This window comes from Aspergillus ruber (assembly GCF_000600275.1).
Source record: "Aspergillus ruber CBS 135680 unplaced genomic scaffold scaffold00008, whole genome shotgun sequence".
Classification (NCBI taxonomy): Eukaryota; Fungi; Ascomycota; class Eurotiomycetes; order Eurotiales; family Aspergillaceae; genus Aspergillus; species Aspergillus ruber.
The window spans coordinates 365,458-391,557 of record NW_024467304.1 but is presented as its reverse complement, the minus strand read 5'-3'; the positions used below and the strand labels follow the sequence as shown (position 1 = coordinate 391,557).

General features: G+C 49.8%; 10 protein-coding genes across 10 annotated transcripts; 7 read left to right on the top strand and 3 right to left on the bottom strand.

The window, feature by feature from the left end:
- Positions 1-30: 30 nt before the first annotated feature.
- Positions 31-2,528, bottom strand: EURHEDRAFT_522200 (Zn(II)2Cys6 transcription factor; the record flags this gene model as incomplete). Its single annotated transcript, XM_040786860.1, has 4 exons — positions 31-562; positions 621-1,141; positions 1,169-1,850; positions 1,913-2,528. 4 exons carry the CDS (start codon positions 2,526-2,528, stop codon positions 315-317), a joined length of 2,067 nt encoding a protein of 688 aa, XP_040640162.1. The 3' UTR covers positions 31-314.
- Positions 2,529-3,406: 878 nt separating this feature from the next.
- EURHEDRAFT_514329 (putative oxalate/formate antiporter) lies at positions 3,407-4,783 on the top strand (the record flags this gene model as incomplete). Its single annotated transcript, XM_040786257.1, has 3 exons — positions 3,407-3,674; positions 3,729-3,821; positions 3,876-4,783. 3 exons carry the CDS (start codon positions 3,407-3,409, stop codon positions 4,781-4,783), a joined length of 1,269 nt encoding a protein of 422 aa, XP_040640161.1.
- Positions 4,784-5,649: 866 nt separating this feature from the next.
- Positions 5,650-6,790, bottom strand: EURHEDRAFT_401546 (NADP-dependent oxidoreductase; the record flags this gene model as incomplete). Its single annotated transcript, XM_040780096.1, has 2 exons — positions 5,650-5,681; positions 5,788-6,790. 2 exons carry the CDS (start codon positions 6,788-6,790, stop codon positions 5,650-5,652), a joined length of 1,035 nt encoding a protein of 344 aa, XP_040640160.1.
- A 499-nt stretch (positions 6,791-7,289) lies between these two features.
- Positions 7,290-7,781, top strand: EURHEDRAFT_401545 (uncharacterized protein; the record flags this gene model as incomplete). Its single annotated transcript, XM_040780095.1, has 1 exon — positions 7,290-7,781. One exon carries the CDS (start codon positions 7,290-7,292, stop codon positions 7,779-7,781), a length of 492 nt encoding a protein of 163 aa, XP_040640159.1.
- Positions 7,782-9,409: 1,628 nt separating this feature from the next.
- EURHEDRAFT_376406 (PT repeat family protein) lies at positions 9,410-13,094 on the top strand (the record flags this gene model as incomplete). Its single annotated transcript, XM_040778847.1, has 2 exons — positions 9,410-9,659; positions 9,733-13,094. 2 exons carry the CDS (start codon positions 9,410-9,412, stop codon positions 13,092-13,094), a joined length of 3,612 nt encoding a protein of 1,203 aa, XP_040640158.1.
- Positions 13,095-13,740: 646 nt separating this feature from the next.
- On the top strand, positions 13,741-16,452 carry EURHEDRAFT_401543 (uncharacterized protein; the record flags this gene model as incomplete). The annotated part of the gene is made up of 2 exons (XM_040780094.1): positions 13,741-13,846; positions 13,931-16,452. The coding sequence occupies 2 exons, from the start codon at positions 13,741-13,743 to the stop codon at positions 16,450-16,452; spliced, it is 2,628 nt and encodes an 875-aa protein (XP_040640157.1).
- Positions 16,453-16,551: 99 nt separating this feature from the next.
- On the bottom strand, positions 16,552-18,678 carry EURHEDRAFT_410983 (nuclear export protein Noc3). Its single transcript, XM_040781493.1, has one exon. The coding sequence runs from the start codon at positions 18,643-18,645 to the stop codon at positions 16,594-16,596; it is 2,052 nt and encodes a 683-aa protein (XP_040640156.1). The 5' UTR covers positions 18,646-18,678; the 3' UTR covers positions 16,552-16,593.
- A 114-nt stretch (positions 18,679-18,792) lies between these two features.
- EURHEDRAFT_410982 (ribosome biosynthesis protein NIP7) lies at positions 18,793-19,709 on the top strand. Its single transcript, XM_040781492.1, has 3 exons — positions 18,793-19,295; positions 19,345-19,446; positions 19,500-19,709. Exons 1-3 carry the CDS (start codon positions 18,858-18,860, stop codon positions 19,521-19,523), a joined length of 564 nt encoding a protein of 187 aa, XP_040640155.1. The 5' UTR covers positions 18,793-18,857; the 3' UTR covers positions 19,524-19,709.
- Positions 19,710-19,823: 114 nt separating this feature from the next.
- EURHEDRAFT_475932 (defective in cullin neddylation 1 family protein) lies at positions 19,824-21,509 on the top strand. Its single transcript, XM_040785414.1, has 5 exons — positions 19,824-20,075; positions 20,165-20,208; positions 20,550-20,623; positions 20,671-20,845; positions 20,896-21,509. Exons 1-5 carry the CDS (start codon positions 19,992-19,994, stop codon positions 21,326-21,328), a joined length of 810 nt encoding a protein of 269 aa, XP_040640154.1. The 5' UTR covers positions 19,824-19,991; the 3' UTR covers positions 21,329-21,509.
- An 832-nt stretch (positions 21,510-22,341) lies between these two features.
- Positions 22,342-22,671, top strand: EURHEDRAFT_401540 (uncharacterized protein; the record flags this gene model as incomplete). Its single annotated transcript, XM_040780093.1, has 1 exon — positions 22,342-22,671. The coding sequence occupies one exon, from the start codon at positions 22,342-22,344 to the stop codon at positions 22,669-22,671; it is 330 nt and encodes a 109-aa protein (XP_040640153.1).
- Between the last annotated feature and the right edge of the window lie 3,429 nt (positions 22,672-26,100).

The following is a 26,100-nucleotide window of genomic DNA, read 5'->3' as shown; positions in this document are numbered from 1 at the left end:
TGTGATAAGATGGTGGACCGTGCAGCCGTAGGGTCAACTCCCGATGCGAACACGGATTTGCACGGCCGAAAGACTGATTCATGTATTTGATAAGATCTTGTGGACTTGAACAAGTATCTGACTCAGCGCACGCCCAACTGGCATATTGGATGCCAAATTCAGCAAGTGTCCGACCCGCATGGTCACATCCTCTTTTCTATATGCACACTTGCATGCATGCTCACATGTCTTACCGTGGGTATCCTGATCAATCGGATGGGATAACTTTGCGACTAAACCAATCACTTCTGCGACTGATTACCACTCGCCCAAGGTCAGTCCGTATTAAGCGCCTCCTCAACATGTCTAGGCAGATAGAAATTCCGGCTTATCCCCGTCCAATGTATCCCATCCAACCGAACGAGAGCCAGGTCCATCAAGTCACAACCTTTGCTCTGGCTGCGTAATGCCTGTCGCCACATGTATACCAGTCGTCTTGCACGGATTGCATGATCCCTAGACGAAGCTTGCACGACTAAGAGAAGCATGAAGCTGGAGACGGTGGCGAAGCCGATTCGACTCCCTGGTTGCGTTAGTACACGATTCGCATAAGTAGATGAAGATAATGGGGAACAACGTACAAGAATACCAAAACCCAGCCAAGTCACTACACACCATCCGCATAACCAACCGCAGCATGATGGCCGCACAGTTTTCCGCGGCCTTGACTGTCCCGATACCCATCTCGCGCGTCATTTCAATAGCGGGCACGGGTTCGATTTCTTCCGCTTCGACGATCTCCGAAATATAGTCGTCGATGAGGTTGAAGCTCTCCGGGTCATGCATTTCCATTGTTGGTAGTGGTTCTGAGCCCTCTTCGAAGAGTGGTGGTGGCGTTGCAGAACGGACCAGGGGTCGTAGTAGAGCGCGAAATATGAATATTTCAAGGAGGATATAAGCAAAGTGTAGGCTGGTGGAGGTAGATTGTGGTGTTGGGTCGTCGATGGTGAAGTGCCCTGTGTGTGTTTTGAGTTGCGGTGGTAAAACTGAATACCAGCATTTGAGCTTCTGGAGAAGAGCGCGAGCAACATGGAGGGACTCGGAGAAGTTTGATGAAAGGCGCTGTGATGATCGCAGGGAGCTGTCCGTGTTAGGTTTGGCTCTTGGTATGAATGAGTTAGTGACTTACAATAATGCATGCTGCACTTCATCTGCTATACACGATAGCCGGCTAAATTGCTGAAAAGGAAGGCCGGCCTGCCGTGCTTGGTCGTCAGACAATCGGTCCAAGATAAAATCCTGGTCATCTAAGTCCGTCACATCCCATTCATCGTGTCGGATATATGGCGGTCTACCCATAAGCAGACAGCGCCATTTGTCTTCGCTATATATCGCCCACCAGAGTCTACGACGCACGCGTTTCTCCCATGCCGGTAATCCCATTGGACGGCACTCTAGTGTTAGTCCCAATGACGTTGCCAGACCGACTAACAGACCGACAAACGACCAGGTAAAGGGACTATCTGCGAGAGCGCTTTCGTTGTTTTTCAATGGTTTGTGCAGGTAGAGAAGACCAGCCTGTATCACAGACAAATGAGGAGTGTGGATCTCTTCCAGCAGCAGCTCCAGGACCATGCGCCAAAGTTTTTCTGTTGGTGATTGAGTGTAGGCGTTGACGAAGCACAGGTACTCGTCGAATTTGAGAAATGGTTGAGCGGACGCGTAGATGGCTGCTAAGAGATGGACAGGAGTGTTGCGAAGAACTTGCTGATCGGGGATAGGTTGCAAGGGCGAGATTCCAAACTGCGATCTTGAAATGACCGGGAGTGTTGGATAGACGAACTTGACGAAGCTTTGGTTGATGTTAGTATCTGATCAGTTTGTGTGCACGGGGTGAATGCATACAGCGCCACAAGCCGTTGTCCACACTCACCCGGAACCAATGCCTCTAGCTCCTCCCGAGCAAGTGCCCTCTTGGAAAACCCCGCGGCTTCCTTGGAAGCATCATACAGCCCTTCTGCCGTCACCAAGAAATGCACCGGGATCTTTTCGTCAAGAGGAACTCCTCCAGCATTGCGAAAATGAACCTGATGAAACCGGAGAAATCCACGATCATCAAACCGGCAATGTCGCAGTAGCCAAGGATCAGATTCACCTGACGCGCCGATTACCTGAGTTGAAAAACCCGGAAGTTGATCAAGGGTCTGTATAGTCTGGCCAAATCGCCCGGGCGTGGATTCAGTGATGAAAGGGAGATCGATTGAAGTTCCGATAGGAAACAGAGGAGAGTCACTGAAAACAGACGGAACTGATGCAGGAGCAGGAGCTGGGGTCGGAGCTGGGTCTGGTGCTGGATGAGGAACAGGACCCGGAAGTACAGTCGATGGAGATGGCTCGATTGGTTGAGACTGATTAAATGAACAGGGTGTGTTGCGCTGTAGACATCGCTGGCAAGTATTTTCTGCGTTCCTATCGCACCGTAATTTCTTGCGACGGCATTGATCGCATGGGGGGTGACGCTTTGAGCGATAAGGACGTGAATAATCCATGATGAACTGCCGCCGAACAACGGCGAAATCGTGTATTAAAGTTAAGAAGTTCGGCGAAGTCGTTGTTTGTGCCGCCGGAGGGCGCGGAGTGGAGCTGGCCTTATACGTTGCCAACAATGGCACCATCGGTAGAAGAAGAGACCGAGATATTCAGTCGCTACTCCGATATTCTAGAACCGCCAATCGAAATAGGCAGGATGGTAAAAATTTGATCCATCGTCACCAAATGTCGGGGTGAGCACCCGCAATCAGCTAGGTTTCCTATACCCAGACGCATGTCTTCGGCGTAATGTGGTGATCTTCGAAGTAGCCAAATTGGGTTACGTACTGGAATGTCCTTTAAGACGTGTCCAGGAAGAGTAAGAGAGAACATTGAAGTCAAGTCAAGACTCAAGGATCAACTGTATCGGCCTATCTTATCGCTTATCGATAACCTTATCAGCAGCCCTATTGTGCTTCCGTTTGTCTGAATTCTGATTGGCTGGATGTCAGCTGACATGCAAAAATCTAAAGTGGCATTATGACTGCTAATGCGGTCTAGTTCACCTCAATGGTTCAGCTAAGAGCAGCGTGGGCTATCCAATATCAGCATCCAGGCGATTGGGAGGTTCGCCGAACTTATCGCCGAAGTGGTCTCGGTATCGTCAACAAATGGGTGATCCGGCGCCAAGAAATGACATCCTAGGAAGGAAATCTTTTCTACTCAGGGTTAGAAACTGCAAAGAGCTGCAATCCAACTGCAATATCCTTGATAATCAGGATAGTGTATTTCTAATCAACGGTCACGCCATAGTGCTGTCAGTCGGGATGGGTTATATATATATATGTTCTTGAGAGCTTGGTTTTGAATGTTCTCGTACTCAGCAACATCTTGCACAATGACTACGAAAGAATGCGAGTCGACTCCTACGGAGGCTTCTGGGCCAGCCAATGAAAGCGATAAATATCCTGAAGGAGGCCTGCGAGCATGGCTGGTCGTGCTGGGGTCGTGGTGTGCCATGATCCCGTCCATGGGACTTTTGAACAGCCTAGGGATCTTGCATGCCTGGACTGCGGGCCATCAACTGAAAGATTACTCTGAGTCTAGCATTGGCTGGATTTACGGGGCGTATAGCTTCTTTTTATACATTGGATCAGCTCAAGTGGGTGAGTGACTCGTGGTCCGGTGTTTCTAGAATGCTGTTACCAACTTATATGTAGGCCCGGTTTTCGATGCTTACGGGCCGAACTATGTTATCATTCCCGGATCAATTGGCATGGTTGCTGCCATGATCTGCCTCAGCTTTAGCAAGGGTGCGTCGTCATATCCACTGGCTCATGCAATATACACATGTCTAACTGCAGCAGAATACTACCAAATCTTCCTCTCGTTTAGTGTACTCGGAGGCCTCTCTGCCTGCTTGCTGTTTACACCCGCCATAGCTTCTGTCGGACACTGGTTTAACGTCCGTCGGGGACTAGCAACCGGCATCGCCTGTACTGCAGGTGGCCTTGGGGGTGTGATGTTCCCGATCATCATCCTCTTCGCCGCGCCTAAGATTGGCTTTCCCTGGGCCATCCGGATTATTGCGCTAGTCAGCGCCATACTGTGCTTAGCAGCTTGTTTCTTGATCAAGACACGATTTCCTTTGAACAAAAAGGCCGGTGTCGCAGTCGATTTGAAAGCCCTCAAAGATGTGCATTATGCATCAACAACTGTGGCCGTCTTTCTGGTGGAGTTTGCCGTCTTCATTCCCATCACCTACATCGCGTCGTATGCCGTCCATATTGGCATGAACGATACGCTTGCTTATGCATTAATCGCATTTTTGAACCTGGGTGCTATACCCGGCCGGTTCCTCCCGGGCTTACTAGCAGACAAGTTGGGCCGATTCAACGTCATGATCGCCACAGCTCTAGTATGCTCAATCCTAACACTAGCATTCTGGCTCAAAGCAGGCGACAACACAGCAGCGATAATCTGCTATGCAGTACTCTTCGGCTTCTGGAGCGGTGCAGCGATCAGTTTGACGCCGGTGTGCATCTCGCAAGTATGCAAGACAGAGGATCTGGGAAAACGGAATGGCACGACGTTTGCGATCTCAAGTATCGGGACACTCACTGGGATTCCGATTGCAGGTGCGATTCAGGAACGGGATCATGGCGGTTACCAGGGATTGATTATCTTCGGGGGCGTGATGTATCTGGCAGCGACAGTGGCGTTTATTGTTGCGAGGGGGGTTTGTCGGAATTGGGCATTGTGGGTGAAGTTTTGAATGATAGACCAATTGTAGTTAATTTAATGATATATTCGAATAACTACATCAGGATCAGGTCGTTTAAGCGTCCTTGAAAACACGCAATATACGAGAAATCGCGTTGCATCCTTTGCCAATGTCGCATACTATGTAATGTCGCGACTACTGTACATGATTTCTGCGGAAAACTGGGGGCCTTCCCTTCCTGTTTTTGGTCTAACTTCACGCTGCTTTTGACTCACTGAGCGGCCCGGAGCGTATCTGGAGCAAGATAGTGCATACCCAGAGTGATCAGGGAACGGCACTGGAGCGATTTTGGAGTTATCATGAATGATTCAGGGGCCTGTCCTGATTAATTAGGCTAAAATCACTGCACTCCAACAAGAAAGCCAGATAAAGCATGCAAAGCCGAGCCTGCAATCTCGTCTCATCAAACTGACCCTTTGGTTTAGCGATGCCTATACTTTACAACTGCGGTCCATTCCAAAGTAATGAATACTGCCTATAGTTTCCCTGACGAGGTTAAGACTGGTGCCAATTGTGTGGCATTCAGCGTCATATTAATGACACAAATGAGAAGTTAGGTTATTAGCATCCCGGCTGTTGATAACATTTGCCAATTGCATAATCAGGGTACTGTCGACTGTCCTATATTGAAAAACAGAGTTGTACCACCATACTAGATTTGATCCTTATTGCTGTATGAGAACAAATGAAAGCATTGAGCTGCTATCGTTGCTTAAATACACTATGGCCATCTTCGTACCCTGAAATGATGCAACGCCTCTTAAGGCGAATATATATTCAACGCTTCTATTGGATAGCATTTTCAGACAGGGACACTGGAGTATCGACAGAGCCTCGTCATGGTCTTCTAACTCCCTTCACGGAGCTTTAACCTCAACAAGAAGTTTTCCTGTACAGAACTATTTAGTGCCAATATCTTAATGGGATACTGAGCGTATATTTGGTGACGGAGAAGGGATAAAATAAACAAAAGAGAAAGGGGATAAAAAACATACCTATGTTTAACCCCTGATACAATTTCGTCAAGGCCGTTTCCGCTTGTCGTACACCACCACGCACAATGGTCTCCCTCTGCTTCAGTTGGCCCTCTGCTAGCCACTGGCTGAGCTTCTGTCTGACTTCGAGAGCTCGGTCCATATGGTCAAAGACGATAAAGCCTTCCATGCGAATTCGCATTCTCCATATCATTTGGTAATTCTTTGGGCCCTGCACATCAGGCTCATTGAATTGACTGACTCCACCACACATGACGAATCGAGCATTTTTCCTGGCGCAGACAAGGGCCAAGTCGAGGACCTGCCCGCCGACATTGTCATAGAAGAGGTCGATCTTTCCTTGAGTCAAAGATTTGAATTCGTCTTCGAAATTCTCGCTCTTGTAGTTCAGCGCTCCGTCGAAATTGAGATCTTGCACTAGCCAACGACACTTCTCATCTGAACCAGTGATCCCGTATACGGTGGCGCCATGAATCTTCGCAATCTGTCCAGCAATAGAACCAGTCGCCCCAGCCGCACCTGAGACAACCACAAAATCTCCGGGGCGGACACGACCGACTTCAACCATTCCCCAGTATGCCGTGATTCCCGTTAATCCAAGCACGCCTAGAAAATCGGTCAAACGGCCTCCATAGGTAGAGTCAGGCATGGACACGGCTTCCAGACTATTCTCACTGACAATTGCCTTCTCGGTCCAACCAATCATACTGACGGCGTAGGATCCAACAGGGAAACGCTCTGATCGTGAGGCAATTACCTGTCCCAAAGCAAAGCCACGCATGACTTCACCGATCGCAACGGGAGGAATATATGAGGGTCGGTCGTCTAGCCAGCCACGCATCGCAGGATCTAGACTTAGATAAAGGCTTTCCAGGATAACCTCACCATCTTGAAGTTCACTTGGTTCAGGCGCCGGATGTGTTCTTGCAACAAATGTCTCACCAGGAACAATGGTAGTCTCAGGGCGCTTTGCCAGATGAATTGATGTATGTTCAGAAGACATAGTAAGATAAAAACAATGAAACTGGTGCAAAGCTGAGTAAGACCAAAAAATAATGTTCCTAAAAATTATCCTGTCAGGGTTAGCTGCTTGAGAGATTGACGAGATCCCGCAATGGTTGTTTTTCCTCTAGAATATGGGAGACGAATGTTAAAAAACTTGCTTTTATATATGAAAAGACGAGAAATTGTTTAGTGACTTTTCCGGTATGCAGCTAGGCGTAGTCATTTGGCTCCATTATCCATTCGCGATAAACCTAACCGCGGTCCGAAAAATGACTCGAGACTACCTAGGAAAGTCCTATAGCGCATCTTGATCAACAGTGCTTCCTCGGAAGTCTTTTTATATGTATTGTTACAAATCAGATCAACGGCCCTGCCCTCGAGTTTATTCGGTTGTTGCCCGGCTCCGCAGTGCTTTCGTTTTATATATTCAATTGATCCCTGATGGTCACCACTTCCTACCTACTATTATTATTCCATTCACCCATTGTTACCAAACAATGGTTAAAAATACCGTGGTCCTGAAGGGACCTTTGAAGCTTGCCCACCCCCCTCGGACCATCACAACCAACCGTGTCCTCTCCTTCTACGCCCAGTACGCTGTTGACTTCACTACCGCGAAGACCACTACATCTCCGACCAAGTACTATGCTTCCACTGCGATCCTAGTGAACACAGACCAGTCGATTATTCATGGTGCAGAGGCAATCTGGGGGTACTATATCCACCTTTATGAGCCGTTCAAATGCTGCGTGCACGATGTGATCTCGATGACCCTTTTGAGCGACGAGGGAACCGACGTGCATACTTTGATTGTGGAGACTATCAACAACTTGCATTTGAAGAATGGAAAGGAGCCAGTGTCACTCCCCCAGTCATTTGTTTATGAGATTGCCAAATCCCAGGGGGGTACCGGCATGTATGGACTGCAAATCAACCAAGTCAGATGCTACTTCGATAGAGGCCTGCTGCAGAAGGCAGCAAGTACCTAAATTTACAGAGGCTATTTGATTGGACAAACTAGTACAAGCAATACCACTGTGGATAACCCGAACCTGGATGCTAGAAGTTGACACGCAGCTCAGGGCCATCTCTTGTTCTGGTCCGAGTAACTAAAATATGTAGATTTCAAGAGTGACACTTTGCTTGTGTAGATATGGAGAGTATAGTTTGAGATAGGAGCTTTGTCGGATCATCATAGGTCATCATTAGGCTACCAAGCCCAACATAAGCAATCAATCATAGGTCATGGAATGTAGAGCAATCTGTCTCCAATAAATACACTCGCAATATGACTGGATAGGGTGATGCCTAAATGTTGCTTCTCATATGGTATTCTTTGTCCTTCATCCTATATCTTCTATCCTCACTCACATGGTGTACTTGTCCATTGGTGTACAGGTATGCAGCACGCTAATGGCACTTGCTCCGGAACATACATCTATATAACCATCAACCGTGGGCACCAAAAAGAGAACCGATTCGAAAAAAAAAAAAAAAAAAAGACACGGTATATACTTCCCAATGAGCATAAATATGGATACAGAAACCGAATAAAGCTTTCCGGGATGCGTTGTTTGACACTGATGTTTAGCTCGCATGCAGGATGCGAGATAATACCGGCAACGAATGGGAGAGAGACGGTATATGAATTGCTTGTTGATTGGCTTATGATATGCTTCATGCTGCTTAATTGTGTTACTATTAAACAGGCACGACATCGCGATCCTGTTGTACACCGCAGACTAGTCAAGTCAATTGTTTCACGAATCTAGACACTCCATATTCCGTACAGAGCACGACATCCGGGGATTCTGCATGCTCTTTGTGCCACAGCTATGATAAGATAAATGTTGTGGAAGGCAAATAAGCTGCACCCCTCATCTTGATCCAATTACAAGCATTAGACTCAGAATTGCCTTTGTGCTTCAGCCGGGCGAGTGGACAGCCTCACCAATCTTGCCCAATCGGGTAATGTGTTGATCATCCGGAAAAGTTTTAAAGCTTTCATGTGAAATTGCAACGGAGAATAGCATCTTGGATCCATTCATTGACTTCGCATAGCTAGAATGCTTCGTACATAGTAAAAATTCTTCATCTAAAACATATGCAAAGCAGTCTCCATAATCCGCACAACAGCGAATGGGATGCAGCTGCACACAAGCCGTGACTCGACAGGCTTTATTGACCGACTTTCGCCTCGCCTCATGTATGTATGCCCGTTTCTCGCTTCACCGCATTTTAGGCCAGGATTCCATTTTGCATAGTGCCATCGCTATGCCAACTAGTGTATTTTCTGCCTGAGTCACGGGATTGACGCCTGAGGGCTGCAAAGTCACCTGAGAAGATCTTCGCCGGACCCCTCCAACAATTTTCTCCTCACCTCTTTCACATCTTTTGTCTTTTAACACCTTCTTCTTTCATCCCAATTCATCCTCTCAATTGTCTGAGAGGACCTACTATTTTATCTCTCCTATTTTGTACAGTACTCATCTTTGTCCATATCTGCTGTTTTGTTTTAATTTTTTTTTCACCCATCCCCGAAACCCGAAACCCAACTTGATAGAGATTTACGACGTTACGAATAACTCACAACTCAATCTCGACTCAATCATCCATCATGGCCGCTAAAAAGGAAAACGTCACCATTGCCCTCCATCGCTCTTCCGATTCCATCCCGCTTTTCCTCTCTGGTACCTTTACCAACCCGCAATGGCAGCCCGTCAAGTTGACCGTCAAGCGCCCCCCACAAAGCGAGGACTGGATTTACTCGCGCAAGATGAAGCTGTCTCCAGGCCAGTATCAGTATCGGTTCTGTGAGGGGGAGGGGGACGATGCTGTTTGGTTTCATGATGAGAGTGCGAAGCAGGGTAAGACTTTTCCAGAGATGAAGAAAAATCTTTAGACAAAAGCGGGAAACTAACTGGTTCATCTCTATTGTAGTATCCGGTGATAATGGCATTGTAAACGTGCTGAATGTCGGGGACATGGCTGCTGGAGAAGAGTCTGTGACAAGCAGTGAAAAATCTATTTCCGAACCCGAGACCCAAACAAACGGCTCCAACGGTACTAACGGTACCAACGGCACAGAAACAGAACCAGTAGAAGAGACGAAACCAGTGGAGAATGGACATTCTGAGGAAACTTCTGACGTTCCGGAGGTTCCGGCTGAAGAGGTGCCAACGACAAACGGTACAAACGGTGTTCAGGCGGAAGACGCCGCTTCGGAAGAGCCTGCCACGGAAACTGTCAAGCCTACTACCAATGGAACGGAAGCACCGGCTGCTGAGGAACCCGTCGAGGAACCCGCTGCTGAACCGGTCCAGGAGCCTACTACCAACGGGACGACGGAAGCTTCCGCTGCTGAGGAACACGTTGCTGAGCCTGCTACCAATGGCACGGCCAAAGCCCCGGCTGCTGAAGAGTTGGCTGAGAAGGCTGTTGCTGAGGAAGAGAAGCCTGCTACAGAGGATCCCACTGCAGAGCTGGTGACTGAGGAACCGGCAAAGGAGCGCGTTGAGTCGGCTGCTCCTGTCGAAGCTCCTACCACCGAAGAGACCCCCGCAGTTGAGGAACCTGCGGAACCCGTTACAGAGACCCTTGCCGCGGAACCAGCAGAGACACCGGCTGTCGCTGAGGCTATGGAGGCTGATGCTGAGCCTGAGACTACTCAAGAGCCTGAGACTACTCAAGAGCCCGCGAAGGAGGCTGACGAGGTCAAGGTGGAAACCGTCAACGAACCCGCAGAGCCCGCTGCAGAAACCCCTGCTGTCGCAGTAGCGATAGAGGCTGCCACTGAGCCTGAGACTGCTCAGGAGTCGGCTGTCACTGATGCCGAGGAGCCCGTGAAGGAGACTGACGAGGTCAAGGTGGAAAACGTCGAAGAATCATCCACAGAGACCAAGGAAGAGCCTTCGGAAGTGCCTGCTACTGAGGATTCCGTGAAGGAAACTCCTGTCATAGAGACCCCAAGCGAAGAACCCACCGTCGAGGTTAAGGAGTCCGCTGCCGAAAAACCCGCTACTGACGTAGAGGCCCCTGCTGAGACTGCACCTGTCGTTGAAGAGGCCAAGGAGGAAATTCAGGAGGAAACCACTCCTGCTCCTGAGGAAAAGCCTGTTGTGGAGGAGCCTGTTGAGGCCCAGTCCACTAAGGAAGAATCGACTGAAACCATTGTAGAGACACCGGCCGCTGAAGAGCTTGCCCAGGCCACCATTGAGGAGCGGCCTGCCACCGAAGAACCTGCTGAACCAGTTAAGGAGGAGCCTATTTCTGAAAACCCTGCAGCCGAAGTTCCTGTTGAGGAGAAGCACGACGAGCCTATTGCTGAGGCAGTGGAGGAAACTGTTGCTGAAGCTCCTGTCGAGGAGAAGCAGGAGACTGCTGAGCCTGTCGCTGAGTCTGTTGCTGAGCCTGTCGCTGAGCCCGTCGCTGAGCCCGTCGCTGAGCCCGCCGCTGAGTCTGTCGCCGAGCCTGTCGCCGAGCCTGTCGCTGAGCCTGTCGCTGAGCCCGCCGCTGAGCCCGCCGCTGAGCCTGTCGCCGAGCCTGTCGCTGAGCCTGTCGCCGAGCCTGTCGCTGAGCCTGTCGCTGAGCCTGTCGCTGAGCCCGTCGCTGAGCCCGTCGCTGAGCCCGTCGCTGAGTCTGTTGCTGAGCCTGTTGCTGAGGTTACTACTGAGGCCCCCGCTGAGGAGCAGGAGACTGCTGATGAGCCCGCCACCGAAGCCCTTGTGAAAGAAAAACAGGAGCCGGCCATTGAGCCTGCTGTTGAGGCAGTGAAGGAAGAGCCTGTCGCTGAAGCTGCAGAGACCCCTGCTCCCGAGGTGACTGTCGAGGAGACCCTCAAATCGACTGCGGAGGAGCCCGCAACGGAAGCCCAAGCCGTCGAAACTGTTGCTGCGGAAGAGACCCCTGCCGTTGACGCCGTGAAGGAAGAGCCTGAGGCCGCCCTGCAAGCTGTTGAGAAGACAGTGGAGGAGTCTACCAAGGAGCCCGAGACCGTCCAAGATGCTGAGGAGATTTCGACTGAAGAGCCCACCACTGAGGAGTCCGCACCTGTTGAAGGATCTGTTAAGGAGCCTGCCGTCGAGGAGCCTGTTGCAAAGGAACCTGCTGCTGAGGAACCAGTCGTTGAAATGCCCGCTGCCAAGACGACCACTGAAGCTCCTGTCGCCGAGGAACCCGCTGCGGAGACTACTACCGAGGAAGCTCTTAAGGAGGAAGCCCCTACCCCCGCCGCTGAGACCGTCGAAGAGGCCGTCCCTGAGCCTGTTGCTGAGAAGCAGGAGCCAGAAGAGCCTGTCGAGGTCCCTGTCGAGGTCCCTGTCGAGGTCCCCGTGGAGCCGTCTACCGAACAGGAGAAGCCGGTCGCTGAGGAGAAACCCGCCGGGGAACCAGAGCACAAGGATGAGTCTGGGGAACGTGCGCTTGCAGAGCCGGCAACTGAGGACCCGGTTGCAGAGGAGAAGATCGTCGAAGAGCCCGCCAAGGAGGAACTTGTTGCTGAGCCGGTTGTGGAGCAGGTCATCGAAGAGCCCGTCAAGGAAGAGCCTGTTGCTGAGCCTGCGACTGAGACTGCGGAACCTGATGTTGACGCACCAGCCCCCGAAGAACCAGTTGCGCAGTCCGCACCAGCTGAGGCCCCTGCTGTCGAGGCTGTGAATACCGAAGAGACCGTTTCAGAACCAGAGCCAGTGGTTGAGGCGACACCAGAGACCGCCTCGAAGGACACTCTGCAGGAGCCCAATGGTCATCCTGTCGAGCAGCGCGAAACCGTCCCTGAAGCCCAGGAGGCCGGTTCCTCGGAACCTGCTCAGGAGAGTACTCCGGCTGAAGAGGACGCTAACAAGGACAGCAGCATCCTGACCCCCGAGACTCTTGGTATTGGTGCTGCCGCTGCAGCCACCGCCGGTGCTGCTATTGCTGCTGGTGTGGCCGTGGCGCACAAGGAGTCCGAAGCCGTTGCTCCTGAGATCAATGACAGCGAGCCCAAGCCCGCAGAAACTAAGCAGGATGCTCTCGCAGCACAAGAGCCCGAGCCAAGTGCTCGTGCCGCAGAACCGGAACCGTCGTCGAAGCCCGAAGTCGAGGCACCCGCCGAGTCGACAACCGAGTCGACAACCACCGAAGCAGCCAACAAGGCTGGTGATGTTTCTACTGGGAATACAAATCGGTCAGTGACTACTGCTAGAGCAGTTTCCTTGAACCATGGCGACAGCTGGTTGAAATCCATTGTCCGATCCGTGTTTTCCAACCTGTTTGGTGCTCTATTCTCGCCTTTCCGCGGCAGCGGAAAGGCCGAGCAGTAGATTTTTTTTTCTGTCTCGTCGCTTTTTTGTTTCGTCGTTTCGTTTGCGTTTTTGTTTTAATTCGCAACTGACGTGATTCAGGAAACTGCTCTTGATGACCGTTCTTGGTGCCCCTTTGCTAGCCATAGGCTTAGGCCTTAGCTGGCGTGCTTATACCCGAAAAGCTTGATTTGCCGGAAAACAATAAAAAGAAAAAAAAATAACTACCGCTCATTTCATTTCGATACCACTCGATTCCCCTTTACTTGTTCTATTGTTTATTTTCGATTTCTCCTCTCCATCCAGATTGCGTTGTTTGATGTCTTCTTATCTTGCCGTGTTGCTTGCTATTGCTGTATGTTTGAGGTTGTCATGATTGATGATAATGATGGTTTCAGATGATGATATGTGATAATGAATTTACTGGATGACCTTCACTTGTTTCGTAAAAGTTAAGAGTATTGCAGTGTATATTTTGAGGCATTTTTACCAACCCTAGATAGCCCTTCCATTCACTGACGCACGAAAGGTGTGTAAACACAACAACCACCCAAAGACGAGATACTTTCTTACCATTCCATCTCTCCTCCGCGTTCGAGATACTCTTTTATCTCAACTCAAATAGCCGGGTTTTGTACCTCGTTTGCTACCAGCCCTTAGTGCCAACATGTCACCTCGCAGCGGCAACGCGTGGGCTATCATGAAGGCTCGCGAGAAGAAAAAACAACAGCAAGAACGACTGCAGCAGCCGAAGTCAACGGATTTTGAGAAGGGTACGTGCCTCCTGTCATTCTACCGACGATATCTCTCTCAGACATCATGAGAAAAGGGGCTGACTGAGGACTCCATTTCTCTAGTGTCCACCCACAGACCCCCCATCCTAGACTACCCTAGTTCCATCACTTCACGCGAATCATCCTTCAGTTCCTCCCACGACGCAAAACTAGACCAGATCCAGGCCAGTCACCAAGCTCAAACCCAAGACCAGGTCTATTCCTCATCATTCGCCAGTACAACCACGGAGGCAGACAGTCCCAGAGAGAAAGATAAACGCGTCGAGAACGAAGTGAAACAGTCTCGTGTTGCAACTTTACGCACAAAATTTAGTCTTAGGGATATTGGGGAGATGAAAAAGGAGCAGGAGGGTGCTGGGTTGTCTGGAGACGATGGGCTCTATAGTGGCACCACGACGCTGCAGAATAGCTTTGGGGATGGGGAGGATTTAGGTGTTTCCCCACAGTCTGTGCCAGCTTCTCAGATACTGTCTGGTGACGCTCTTGATTTAGCTGCACATCTATCGATGCCAGATGGCGAAAGTCTCGAGAATAACCGAAACGCTATAAACGCGAAAAAGAGGACAAAACTGGGCAACGCTATGGAGGATGACGCCAACGAGCAAATCGATGCTATGATAATTAAGGCATCTCAAGCGCCTACTGCTCGTAAGGGACAGTATCTGAATAGCGGACAGGCTGAGGTTGTCAAGACTCAGGCTAGTGCTCAAAGCTTGAGGGCCGAAAGGGCTGAATCCACGCACGAGCCGTTTCCGAGGGTCCAAGACAATGCGTCTCAAGTCGAAATGTCGAGCCCTATTTCATCGCCATTTGTCTACCAACCTATCTCCGAAGCTCAAGACACCCGAAAGACCATCTCAAACACAACAACCCACGGCGGCCCCGCCCCCTCGCCACCAGACCCAACCTACAACAACACCATAACCCTCGACCAACAACTCCACTCCCACGTCCAAGCCCTCCATCACCACCTCAACAGCGTGGTAGGTCGACTGACCAAAACCTTCGAGTCTTCGAATAACTGGACGATGGACCAGATTTTGCGGAATGTCGAGGTTCTATCTGATACAGCTAGACTTATGAATGCGAGGTCTGTGGGGTTAGGGGAGAGAGTTCTGGGGGTACAGAGAGAGGTAACTGAGCTTGGTGAAAGGGTTGACGTGTTGAGAGGGGAGGTTAAGGGGGTTGAGAAGAGGTTGATTGGTGTTTTGAGAGAGGAGGTGGGAAGGTTGAGGGGGGAGATGGGGCTCGGTGCTCTACCCGATTCCTCGAGGGTGATGGGTATACCAGTAATGACAGGAGCGAGGCAACTGCGTCCGAAGGAGCAAGATGTGTCTGGAGGAGAGCATGGGAATGAAACCAACAGTCTAACTGAAAAGGATGGAATGGTGCAAGTGATACCGGGCACACCTTTGCCCACTACGCCCGTTCAGAAGAACGAAACTGCCAATCCACAACGCAGTGGCTCATCAGGTCGCAAAAATCCAGCTCGAGAATCCTCCGGTAGCCCCGAGCCCAGACCTACCCTAGATCGCTCGCTCTCTCTCGACGCCGTCTCTGAAAACAGCCAGTCAACCTTACAACCATTACAGAAACAGAAGACAAACAGCACCGCTCCAAGTGAAGAGGGAACGAAAACTCCTCATAAAAAGAGCATGTTTGGTTTTCGCAGACGGCGCGATACAGGTGATAACCAGTCCTTGTCGTCATTTTCGTCCAGCAGATTCCTGCGTACGCCACGTCGAAACAAGGACAAAAACAATGACAAAAACAATGACAAGGACAAGGACAAGGATAAGGACAAGGGCAAGGACAAAGACAAGCCCAGCAAGAAAGCTTCATCCGAAAATCTCAAGAAAACTGTTTCTACTTCTGATTCCACCATCGCACAACCCTTAACACCACCAGTCCCCAAAGTCCCAGCAAACCTAGCCCAACCCCAACCCCAACCTCAGCCCCAACCTCAGCCCCAACACCAACGTGCATCACACCTACAACCACCGACCAACGACCAAAATATGAGCCCCAGCGCCATCCACCCAGCCCTCCGCAACCCGCGCCAACAACAAATCATGCGCGAACGGGAACAACGTCTCCACCATCAACAGGCCAGACTCCAACAACTCAATCAGAACTACCGCGCGAACCAGCTTCCGTCCTCGACATCGACGGCCATAATTCCGCAGCGCAGCTTGCGAGGCTCACGATCTCACCAGGGCTTCAGATCAAAGGTATCCGCGGCGCCGTCGGCTTCGTTGTTTAGTCCAGGCGGCTTGGTTACGCGTAGGTCGCCGTCTGCACTGTCTGTGAGGATGGATTCGGATATGGGGTATCAGGGATTACCACACTATCAGCCTATTGCGAGGTATATTTCAGCTTCGGGGAGTTATTTGCCTGAGCCGCCGCGGTTTGGTGGGAGTGGTCGAGGCCGTTTTCACGGCAATGATCATGGCCATGGTCAAGGCCGTGGGCATGGACACGGTAGGCCTTTAGGATCTCAGAGAGTTAGTTCGTCTTCAGTTGTATCACGGACGGGGAGGGGAACTGGTCCGATTGGTTCTAGGCATGGTTCTGCCGAGGGTTAGGTTGTCTCTGGGCTGACATGATATGGGATGGGGTATTCAACTGGAAAATGTGATGTTGGGAAACGAGCCATGTTTACGAATAACGAAATAAAACACAACATAATAGGCAATATTAACATGAATTCAAAGTAAACATATACACTACTTCTGCATAACCATCTTTTCAATCTCCACAACCGCCTCCCTAACCTGCGGGCAATAATGTAGCCTCAACAACTCCCCCTCCCAAATATTCCCCGCAAAAACATTCGTTGCCTCAATATCCGTCGCAAACGCATTAAACACCCCATCTCCCTTCCTTTCCTCACTATGCCACAGCGCCGACACCCTCCGCGCGTTATGCCTAGCCACCTGACTCAGCAGCGCGAGTGTCGCGATGGCCGATTTCTCAGGGACCTGCAGCGAAGTCGTCATGAGTCTCTTCGTGAAACCAGCCAGGCGGTTTGGCGGGGGATTGCCGTGGGCGCGGGAGATAAGGGTTGATTGGAGACAGCGGAGGAGGAGGACAGTGGGGGTTTGGAAGTTGACTTTATTTTTCGAGCGGCGGTGGGAGTCGTTTTGGTTGGTTGCTTCGCGGGAGTCGGGGTCGGGGAGACGCAGGGATTTGGTGGGATTGTATTCGATGTCAGGGTTTGTGGAGTAGGTGTAGAGGGAGCGGTAGAGGTGTTTGATGAAGAAGCTTAGGTCGAGGTGCAGGGTTGCGGCGGCTTTACTGGCGTCTTGGCCGGAAAGGAGGGCGAAGGCCGTTACAATACAGAGGAGGGCTTCGCGGTAGGAGTCGCGGGTTTTTGAGGGGGTTTCTTCTGGATTCTCTTGTTCTTGTTCGTTTTCGAGGTCCTCGTCTTCGGAGCGATCAGCGTGGCCGATTAGGTCCTTTAGGGCTTCGAGGAGGTCGCCAAAGAAGTCTTGGTTGATCAGGTGGGCGTATTTGGCGAGACCTTCAAGGACAGGGCCCATGAGGGAGGGGATGCGGAGTTTGAGGATGCGGAAGTAGTTACCAAAGACTAGTTTGAGGGTCTCTGCTTGGTTCTTTTCGCGGGCTTCGTGCGAGACAAGTGCGTCGGCTTCCTTCATGTCTTTCTCCACAGCCTTGCGTTCTTTTTCAACCTTGCGTTCGCGCTTTGTGCGGAATTCCTTCTTGTGTTTCTTCTTCCCTTGCGGGGCGTCGTCTTCGGGTCTGTCAACTCTGTCTCTGGAGGCCTTGGAGGAAAATTCGGAGAGGAGACGCAGGTGGAGGAAGGTGTCTAGGACGGTATCGTGAATGCGGTATTCCTTGGCTCTCATCATCTTCGACAGAAGACGGACAGCCTCAAGAGAGACAACACCGTCTTCGTCCTTGTGGAAAACATCCTCCATAGTCTCGCGGCACTTGTCGAAATCCGCGTCAATCTGTCTCTTCGCGAGACGGTTGACAATGATCTTCAACAACTCGTTACGGTAGTTGAAGTGCGGCACTGCGAGTAACAAATTGCATGTGCAATTAAGCGCAACACTCTTCAAGGTAGGATCCACCGCTTCCTGGTCTTTCTTCGTTGGCTTCGTAAGTTCCTGCAGCGTCTGCACGAAATGCTTGTATGCGTTGAGAAGGGTCTGCTCGAATTTTCGAATTTTGCGCACTTCCTTCGACAGCTTGGTGGAGTTGTCATCTTCAAGAAGCGCGCGAATTCTGTAGCCAGGAATCACGTCTTTGAAGACCGCGACCTGCGCCGCGAGCGCGAGCTTCTTGATTGTAACGTGCGATCCCTTCTCCACCATTTCGGCCATGACTTTGAATGAGCCAATGTGTTCGTCGGGGTCTTCGTTGATCAGAGTCGCGAGCTTCGCAAGCTCCTCTTTAGCTTGTATAATCTGCACCTTCAACGGTATCTTTGGAACCTCCTCTTTCTCCTCCTCTTCGTCCTCGCTCATGCCGTCCCATTGACCTTCTCCATCCTCACCCTCGTCATCGTCGGTCCCAAGAAAACTATCGGAATCCTCAGGCTCCTGCACTGGTTCCTCTACTCTCTGCAGACCTTCATCTGTCTTAATTGGCAACCTGGTCTGCTCCTTTTCTTTCTTTCCCAATTTGCGCGGGCGGAGCTCGTAGTCTTGCTCGGCATCCCATTCTTCGTTGGCGTAGGAACGAGAAGGTTTCACGATTTCACTGTCGGGAGGACTTAATCGTCGTCTTTTCGAACTCTGCGCGATGGCCATTTTATTTTATATTGTACCGTGCCTCTGTTGTTGGGTTGAGGTTGGTTGCTGTAGGTCCGAACTTTTTTTTTTTTCTGCCGGCGGTGCCAAGACCCAACGCTAAAGACCGACTATTTCCGCGTCTAGATTTTTTTGTCTGCTAGTATTCTCTCTTTTGCTACTTTCTCCCTCCACCATAGTTCTCTAATTCAATATTAGAGATAATTTTAAAAATGCGCCAACTCACAGAAGATGAAACTAAAACCCTCTTCTCCAAACTCGCCAACTACACCGGCCGCTCTCTCAACGCCCTGGTTACCTCCGTCGATGATCCCTCCTCCAACGACCGCTATGTCTTCCGTCTTCACGGCAGCAGAGTCTACTACATGCGCCTGTCGCTAGCGAACCTGGCGACTTCGATCCCGCGCGCCAATCTGCTCTCATTGGGCATCTGCGTCGGCAAGTTCACCAAGACCGGGAAATTCAGGATCCATGTAACCGCGCTGGAGGTGATTGCGCCGCATGCGAGGTATAAGGTGTGGATTAAGCAGAACGGAGAGATGCCGTTTATGTATGGGGGGAATGTTGTTAAGGCGCATATTGGACGGTGGAGTGAGGATTGTCCGGAGCATCAGGGGGTTGTGGTGTTTAACATGGATGATACGCCTTTGGTATGTATTCCACTAAATTATATTTTTAGCACAGAGTTGACAGACACAGGGCTTTGGCGTCACGGCGAGATCAACTGCTGAGACTCGGAAACTGGACCCAACGGCCATTACAGTGTTTAGACAGGCGGATATTGGAGAATATTTGAGAGAGGTAAGCGCTTTACCAGCTCCGGAATCTGGCGAATGGCAACTAACTCATAGCAGGAAGATACCCTCTTCACGACTTAGAAGTCCCTTTGCATATGCGGATCGTTATGGGTGCTCGATATTCGATGTGGTCAAAACGGAGTTCCGGCGTCGTATTCGTCTTAGAAAAGTCTTCAATATACCATGGTTGTGCATGATCTTGACAGAATAGTTTGGTACTGTAAAGCTATAGCAACCAACACAAGCGTTTAAGCATTTCAATTGCATACAGGATAGTAGGGTATATGATGTGTAGTTATCTTGTTTGTACTCTAGCTAAAGTAGATACCTGCGGGGCACGTGCCCGCCGCCTCAAATCGCCGCAAAGCGATCATTTCAACTCCGTCAACCACTTTGGTTCAACTACCACCACCGTTTCTCTTCATTATCTCTATAAACACTCTATCCAGATACGCATTTCTAACTTCCAATATACTACTCCTCCTCCCCTTACTCCTCGTCGGTTTCCTGGCCTGGCGCTGGCACCACCATCAACATACACCCCCCACCATGCCGCCTTACTCGGGAGTCCAGAAGCAACTGATTGCCCAGTTCGTGGCGTTTACGCAAGCGAAAGATCTTGTTGCTGCAAAGGTATTTACATCCTCTTGCTGGGTGGCTGCTTGTGGTTGTTTTGGTATGAGGTTGGGTCACGTGCATTTGGCTGACGGGTTTGGGTATAGTTCCTTAAAGCGTCTAGGTGGAATGTTCAGGAGGCCATTGATGCGTGAGTACTGTTTTCATTGGGCTGCTCTGGTCGGCGTGCTGTTGAGGTGACATTAGCTCCCAACCGTCTATCGAGTTCAGTTTGGTTCAGTTGGCGTTTGGCAGGTGACTATGGGGTATGAGTACGAACTGATCTTGATATCGTATTGATTCTCTTGAAACATGGGTTTCTATACTATGAATTTTGAGACTGCTAGACGACATGGCAGCTGGACAGAATGGCGCGTCGCGTGTTGCACCTTGAATGTCTCAGAGTCACGAGCAGGCAATTAATCAGCTCACACCGTACCAGAGCAGTCTGGTTCTGTTCGTCTTATGGTCACTAACTATGAGGATATTCAGCTACCTTGACGATCCCCAAGCAGGAAGTAGCGGTGCTAGCGCCGCCATCAGCAAGATCTTTGACAGCTATCGAGGTAAGATCCTCAAAAGGTTCAGTCCTAGAATAAACTGACAATAGTAGATGATCCTCAAGAGAACCCCGACGGTATCGGCATCGAAGGAGCTATGAAATTCTTCGGAGATATTGAGGTGCAACTGGATGAGGTCGCCTGTCTTGGAATCGCAGAATTGCTCAAATCCCCATCTATGGGTGAGTTTACTCGTGAGGGCTTTGTGACTGGATGGAGGTCTACAGGGTAAGGTTTTCTTTGTGCGCTTCCTGTTGCAACGACTTATGGGAAATCAGCTGCGACAACGTCAAAAAGATGATTAGTTACGCCCAAGAAATCCGCAACCGTATCCCAACAGACCCTAATCTCTTCCGTCGCGTATACCGCTACACCTTCCCCCTCTGCCGTCTCCAAGGCCAGCGCAACCTACAGTTCGAAATTGCCTCCGAGCAGTGGCGTCTATTCTTCACTCCCGACAACGGTGGCACGACATGGAACACGAAAACGACTCCTTGGCTGGACTGGTGGATCGAGTTTCTGGAGGGACGTGGGAAGCGGCCGATTAACAAGGATCTGTGGGAGCAATTGGAGGTGTTGATGCGCAAGACGAAGGAGGACGAGGAGTTTTCGTGGTGGAGTGCTGATGGGGCATGGCCGGGGGCTATTGATGATTTTGTGGCTTATGTGCAGGCGAAGAGGGGGAAGAGTTCAGAGATGGAGATTGAGTGAGCTGTATAGTTAGTCCTAAGAATCCCTCGCTATAAATAAATTCGCCTGAGGTATCTCTCCATCACGGGTTGAGTTATATCTTTCACTCAGCAGCCCAGAACCCTCGTCTACTTTCTTTGCAACGGGCTATCCTGTCATATCTCGGACATTCATTTCATCCATCATACCTTCACTCCACGTCAGCTCTCATGGTGAAACCCTAGGAGAAAAGGTTACCCCCGACCAGGCCGCAGTCTTCTTCTAGAATGCCTGCCTAATTTCACCAGTGGTGAACGAGAGAAGGATAATCACCGCTAAAGCCATCTATAGCCCACCAGGCTCCCTCTCACCCTCATCACCCGGATTCATCAACGCCAGCAGTTTCGCAGCATTCCCCCGGCCTCTGCCACGGGATGACAATGAAGTCTCCAAATACCTATACAGCCCGGAAACATACGAACACGTCGGTTGCAATCGTGAGACAGCCGCTCAATTCTGGACACGCTACCGCGACAGGGATGATCTGGAAAACGACTTTATGGCCTTTGCCCGCGCTCATGTCGAGTACAGAGATTCCTCATGTGGAGTCGATTGTGGATGATTGGTTGATGATGGAAGCGCTTGGGATCAATGATGGATGATATGGCGGCGAAAATTTTGGATCCGGAGTTTGAGGATATCTATGCGACTGGTCAGTATGAGCTTTGGGTTCTAGAGACTATGGGTTTGACGTTTGATGATACCCCGTGTGAATAGGAGAAGGAAAACATCTGCTGCAACACTACCAGGTTCAATGAGTCCCTCCTAGTCTTCTCCAAACTTCCTAGCACATTCGCTACCGTCCTGCAAGCCTAAATCAAAGACCTAGAGTACCTAAATAGTATTGAAGCATACAAACTCATCGGCTTTAACCACCATGTCGCCTGTGATATATGATCCCGTTACATGACTTCAGACCCTGCTATTCCTTATGATGACACGGGTTATGCGGATTTCTGGATCAAATACAGCGATCTAGTCCCTAGCGGCTATCCATGAGCGAAGACTGGGGAAGGCTTATGGAAAGGCCTGGGACCAACAATACACTTCGAGTAGCCACCTTGGCCCCGGGAATTTATGATATCCGTGGTACTGCTAGTTGCGAAAATGAGCTTTCTAAAGCTATTGATATGCGATTCGAGGCGCTTGAGAAGCTCATTGATCATATCCCTTGGGAATGGGAGCGCAGGAAGAACGTTGCGGAGACTGGAAATTGTGAAGACGGTCCAGATAGTATAACAGAAGCTCCTAAATCATTCGACGGTCATACTTTGTTCTGGCACGCATGCACAAAGCTTGTCGCTGACCATTGTGGCATATGGTAGAGGCTTAACTTTGGCTTCATGCTCATGTACCCAGGATACTTCAAAAGACGTTGCACATATTTCACACCATAGTGGAAGACTGCTAGCCACTTCGCTACCTGCTATAAGCATATAGCTCCATTGGCTGAGGTTGCCCTACTCCAGGTAGCTGTACCCAACGACCTCATTCAGCCTTTCTCCAGGGACCATCTGTTCGGTGATGGAGATACCAGCGAAACATGGAAGTTTGGCATTGCAGAGGCAGCCAGCCACTACGGAAGGACTTGGAAAATATGTGCAAGGGATATCTATGTATTCGCCATATTCTTGCGTCGGGCATGCTAGGTTTCATGTAGCGGATGACTATACGACACCCCAGCCCTCGGATGCTTTGATGGTTGAAATCGATGGGGTGGGGATTTCTGAGTAGCTATTTTGCATGTTATTTTTAAGCCTTGGGAATCAAAGCGTGATAGTGAAGGAAGGTAGCAATAAAGGTCTGGGTTTAGCTTTGTCTGCTTAGCTGCCTGAAGCTCTCTCTTTTTTTTTCTTCCTCTACCAACATCCACCCTGCGCATACTCATTATTACAATGACCACTGTAACAAATTTCCCTGAATGTTGCATCCTAATTTGAGAGTGCGAACTTGATACGGCCAGTTTTCAACAAAAAGAGGGCTGTATCTGTTACAATCCTGTCCACTCGTTCAACTTCTCGTTCTTTGTCATCTTCATGTCAGAAAATCAGCTCATCGTAATTCTCTGCTACCTTCGCCAACATCCCGAAAAGCACGGTTGAGATTCCAAAAGAATTGGAAGTCGTCGAGAGCTACGAGTTAATCAGCTTCAACTCTCAAACTGCCAGCAGCTCTGATCCATCTACGTGGGCTGTCATTTGGATGACCCCAATTCCGACTTCATTGATGTTGCTGGTGATCATTCGGAGTACTCTCGCCATCTCTGCACGATGGCTGGAATGCAACACTAGATGGGCTTGGGATTGATGTGGCCGTCAAGTCTGCCATCATACTCCCCGAGTTTGTTGAGACGGCGCATAGTATGCTTGCACATCTGGATCGTCAGCTACGCGAGGAAATGCAACGGAGGAAGACTGCTACTGAGGAAGCCAAAGGCCACAACCTCCTCTCTCCGATCTCTCGCAAGCACCCTGTAAAATTTCGTGGCACCACGCCTCCAAATCTCTCCGAAGGTTCAGGCTATGACTGAGTCTCCCGAGCGATCTTTGGGCTTGTCACGATCAACGAGTTTCCATAGAGCCTAACGACATATAATCGAGAATACTCCCGGTGGATATTCTACATATCCGCAAACCGGTTTGGCAAGATCTACGCGGGAAAGACATGTATCCGCAACACTAGAAGATTTTCCGAGACTCAAAGTGGAAGACCAAGAATGACCAAGGATACGACCAAAGAATTCCCCTATATCTATACAAGAGCACACAGCAAAGCAGGGCAGTCTATTGATAACACACTATCAAGTGTGCAATTTCAGCAACCACTCATGTTGTCATAAAATGACCTCGGCGGAAAATGAAAGTGCCGCGCTCATGCAACGATCGGATCTATTAGAATCGAGCTGTGAGCTGTGAGCTGTGAAGAGCGCCCTGATCATGCAAAAGAACACAACATATGCATATTTGCTTCATATGGGAGTCCATCCAAGAGCCTAGCCTGCTGCGGATCTATGGCTCTGGTATTCATTCACTAGTTCATAAGGATGAAGCACTGATTCCAGTCTCTGCTAATATAGTTGACTCTCAAGTATTCCTAGCACGGTCCTATTCTTGACGAGAATGCCTCAAAGTACGGGCACAATTAGACTCATCGAAAGTACAGCATACAGCACAGCCTTTGTCCCTGTGTTCACATCGATCACCGCCTAGATATGGTATGGGTTCGGGTTGTACTCACCCGAGCCAAGCGTGGAAAGTCTCACGATTATCAGAAGTATGGCGAGCATCCAGCGAAGATGGACCCTCTCGGGTCTAACTATAAATCAAGAACATGATGGCACCGGACTTGATCTATTTCATGGTTTTATATTCGAAGATATTATCAACAAACGGACCAATTTGGTGATATAATCGCATGTCGCATACTAAAACCCTAGGAGTCGAAGTCAAACATGATTCTGTCAATTAATATCTCTTTACCTGAGACCTGGAGTGTTTAAAGCACATCGAAAAGAGATTCGAGATTCGAGATTTGACTTGATATCGAACATGCCAGTCCTGAAATGAGCTACGATACGAGCTGAAATTCTGGCAGGTACTCTGAGCAACGGGGCGGCTACATTCCGACATCCTGCATCTCTTTGTGGCCTACTCTTGACACAGTGGGTTGATATCGAGTATATACTCTTATGACAACCTCAGTGGTATATGAAAGAAGATGATCGATCCCCATATAATCTACTATTTATACGGGGCAGCCACAAAATGCTTCTCCGTGAGAAACCTAAACCGTGCAGCGAGGGAAGGAAGATATCAATCGGAGGTAAAGCACAGTCATTTGAAGCCCAATTTCAGGACGAGCCCTATATGGCACTCGACTCTTGCTAGTTTGTACCAGGAGCAGCAGTCTTGTTGCCTTCTCGGATCGAGATATAGCGAGAGCCGTCACAGTCACATACATAAGAGCATCCTGACTAGTCCGAGGCTTCTACACACACAACCCACCACAGCGCCAAGTGGGAGAATGATAATTTACCGGGCATTGAGGCTTGATATTCATCCGTTTACGCTGAGTATGAACTGGCAACCCATCACAGGGATATGCACCAAACCAGTATAACACACTACATTGAACCTTGCGACAGGACCTGTCATTGTCCCTCCCAGATACACAACGTTCCCCAATATCATCACAAACTCGTGTCATTTTCGTCCCTATGGTCGATGACCAGATTACTACGCGAAATGCAGGGTGGCCGTCGCTAGATGATGGCCACTTCTGCTCAAGCTATTTTTCTTTGGCCAAATGGTTGAGCCGAATTCTTTTCAGACACCTCACCCGGTGGTCAGCGGAAGCGCAATTGGTGAAAGCATCTATAAAGTCGTTCCTGTAATATGCAATACTGCATGAGTATCTTCACAGGATTCACACAACTATGAAGTCTTGGTCGAGCGGCAGATGATCACATCCGCAATTATGCGAGTACCCGGGTAAGCTTATATATCTTGATTCGGTGCTCATCTCGCTTCCTAGGTGCAGTTTTCTTGGATGGGCAGCTCACCAAACCGACCGCATTTGCTTGGATACGCACTTGGGCCAGACATGATTCGGTCAATGAAGGCCGTTTTCCGAAGATTGCTTTGACTACACTAGCAAATGTCAACTACACTTTCAACGACCATGAAAAAAGATAGCGACAATATCCTCAAAGATCCGGTCTGTGTCATGAGACCAGCTAGTTAGCTTTGAAAATG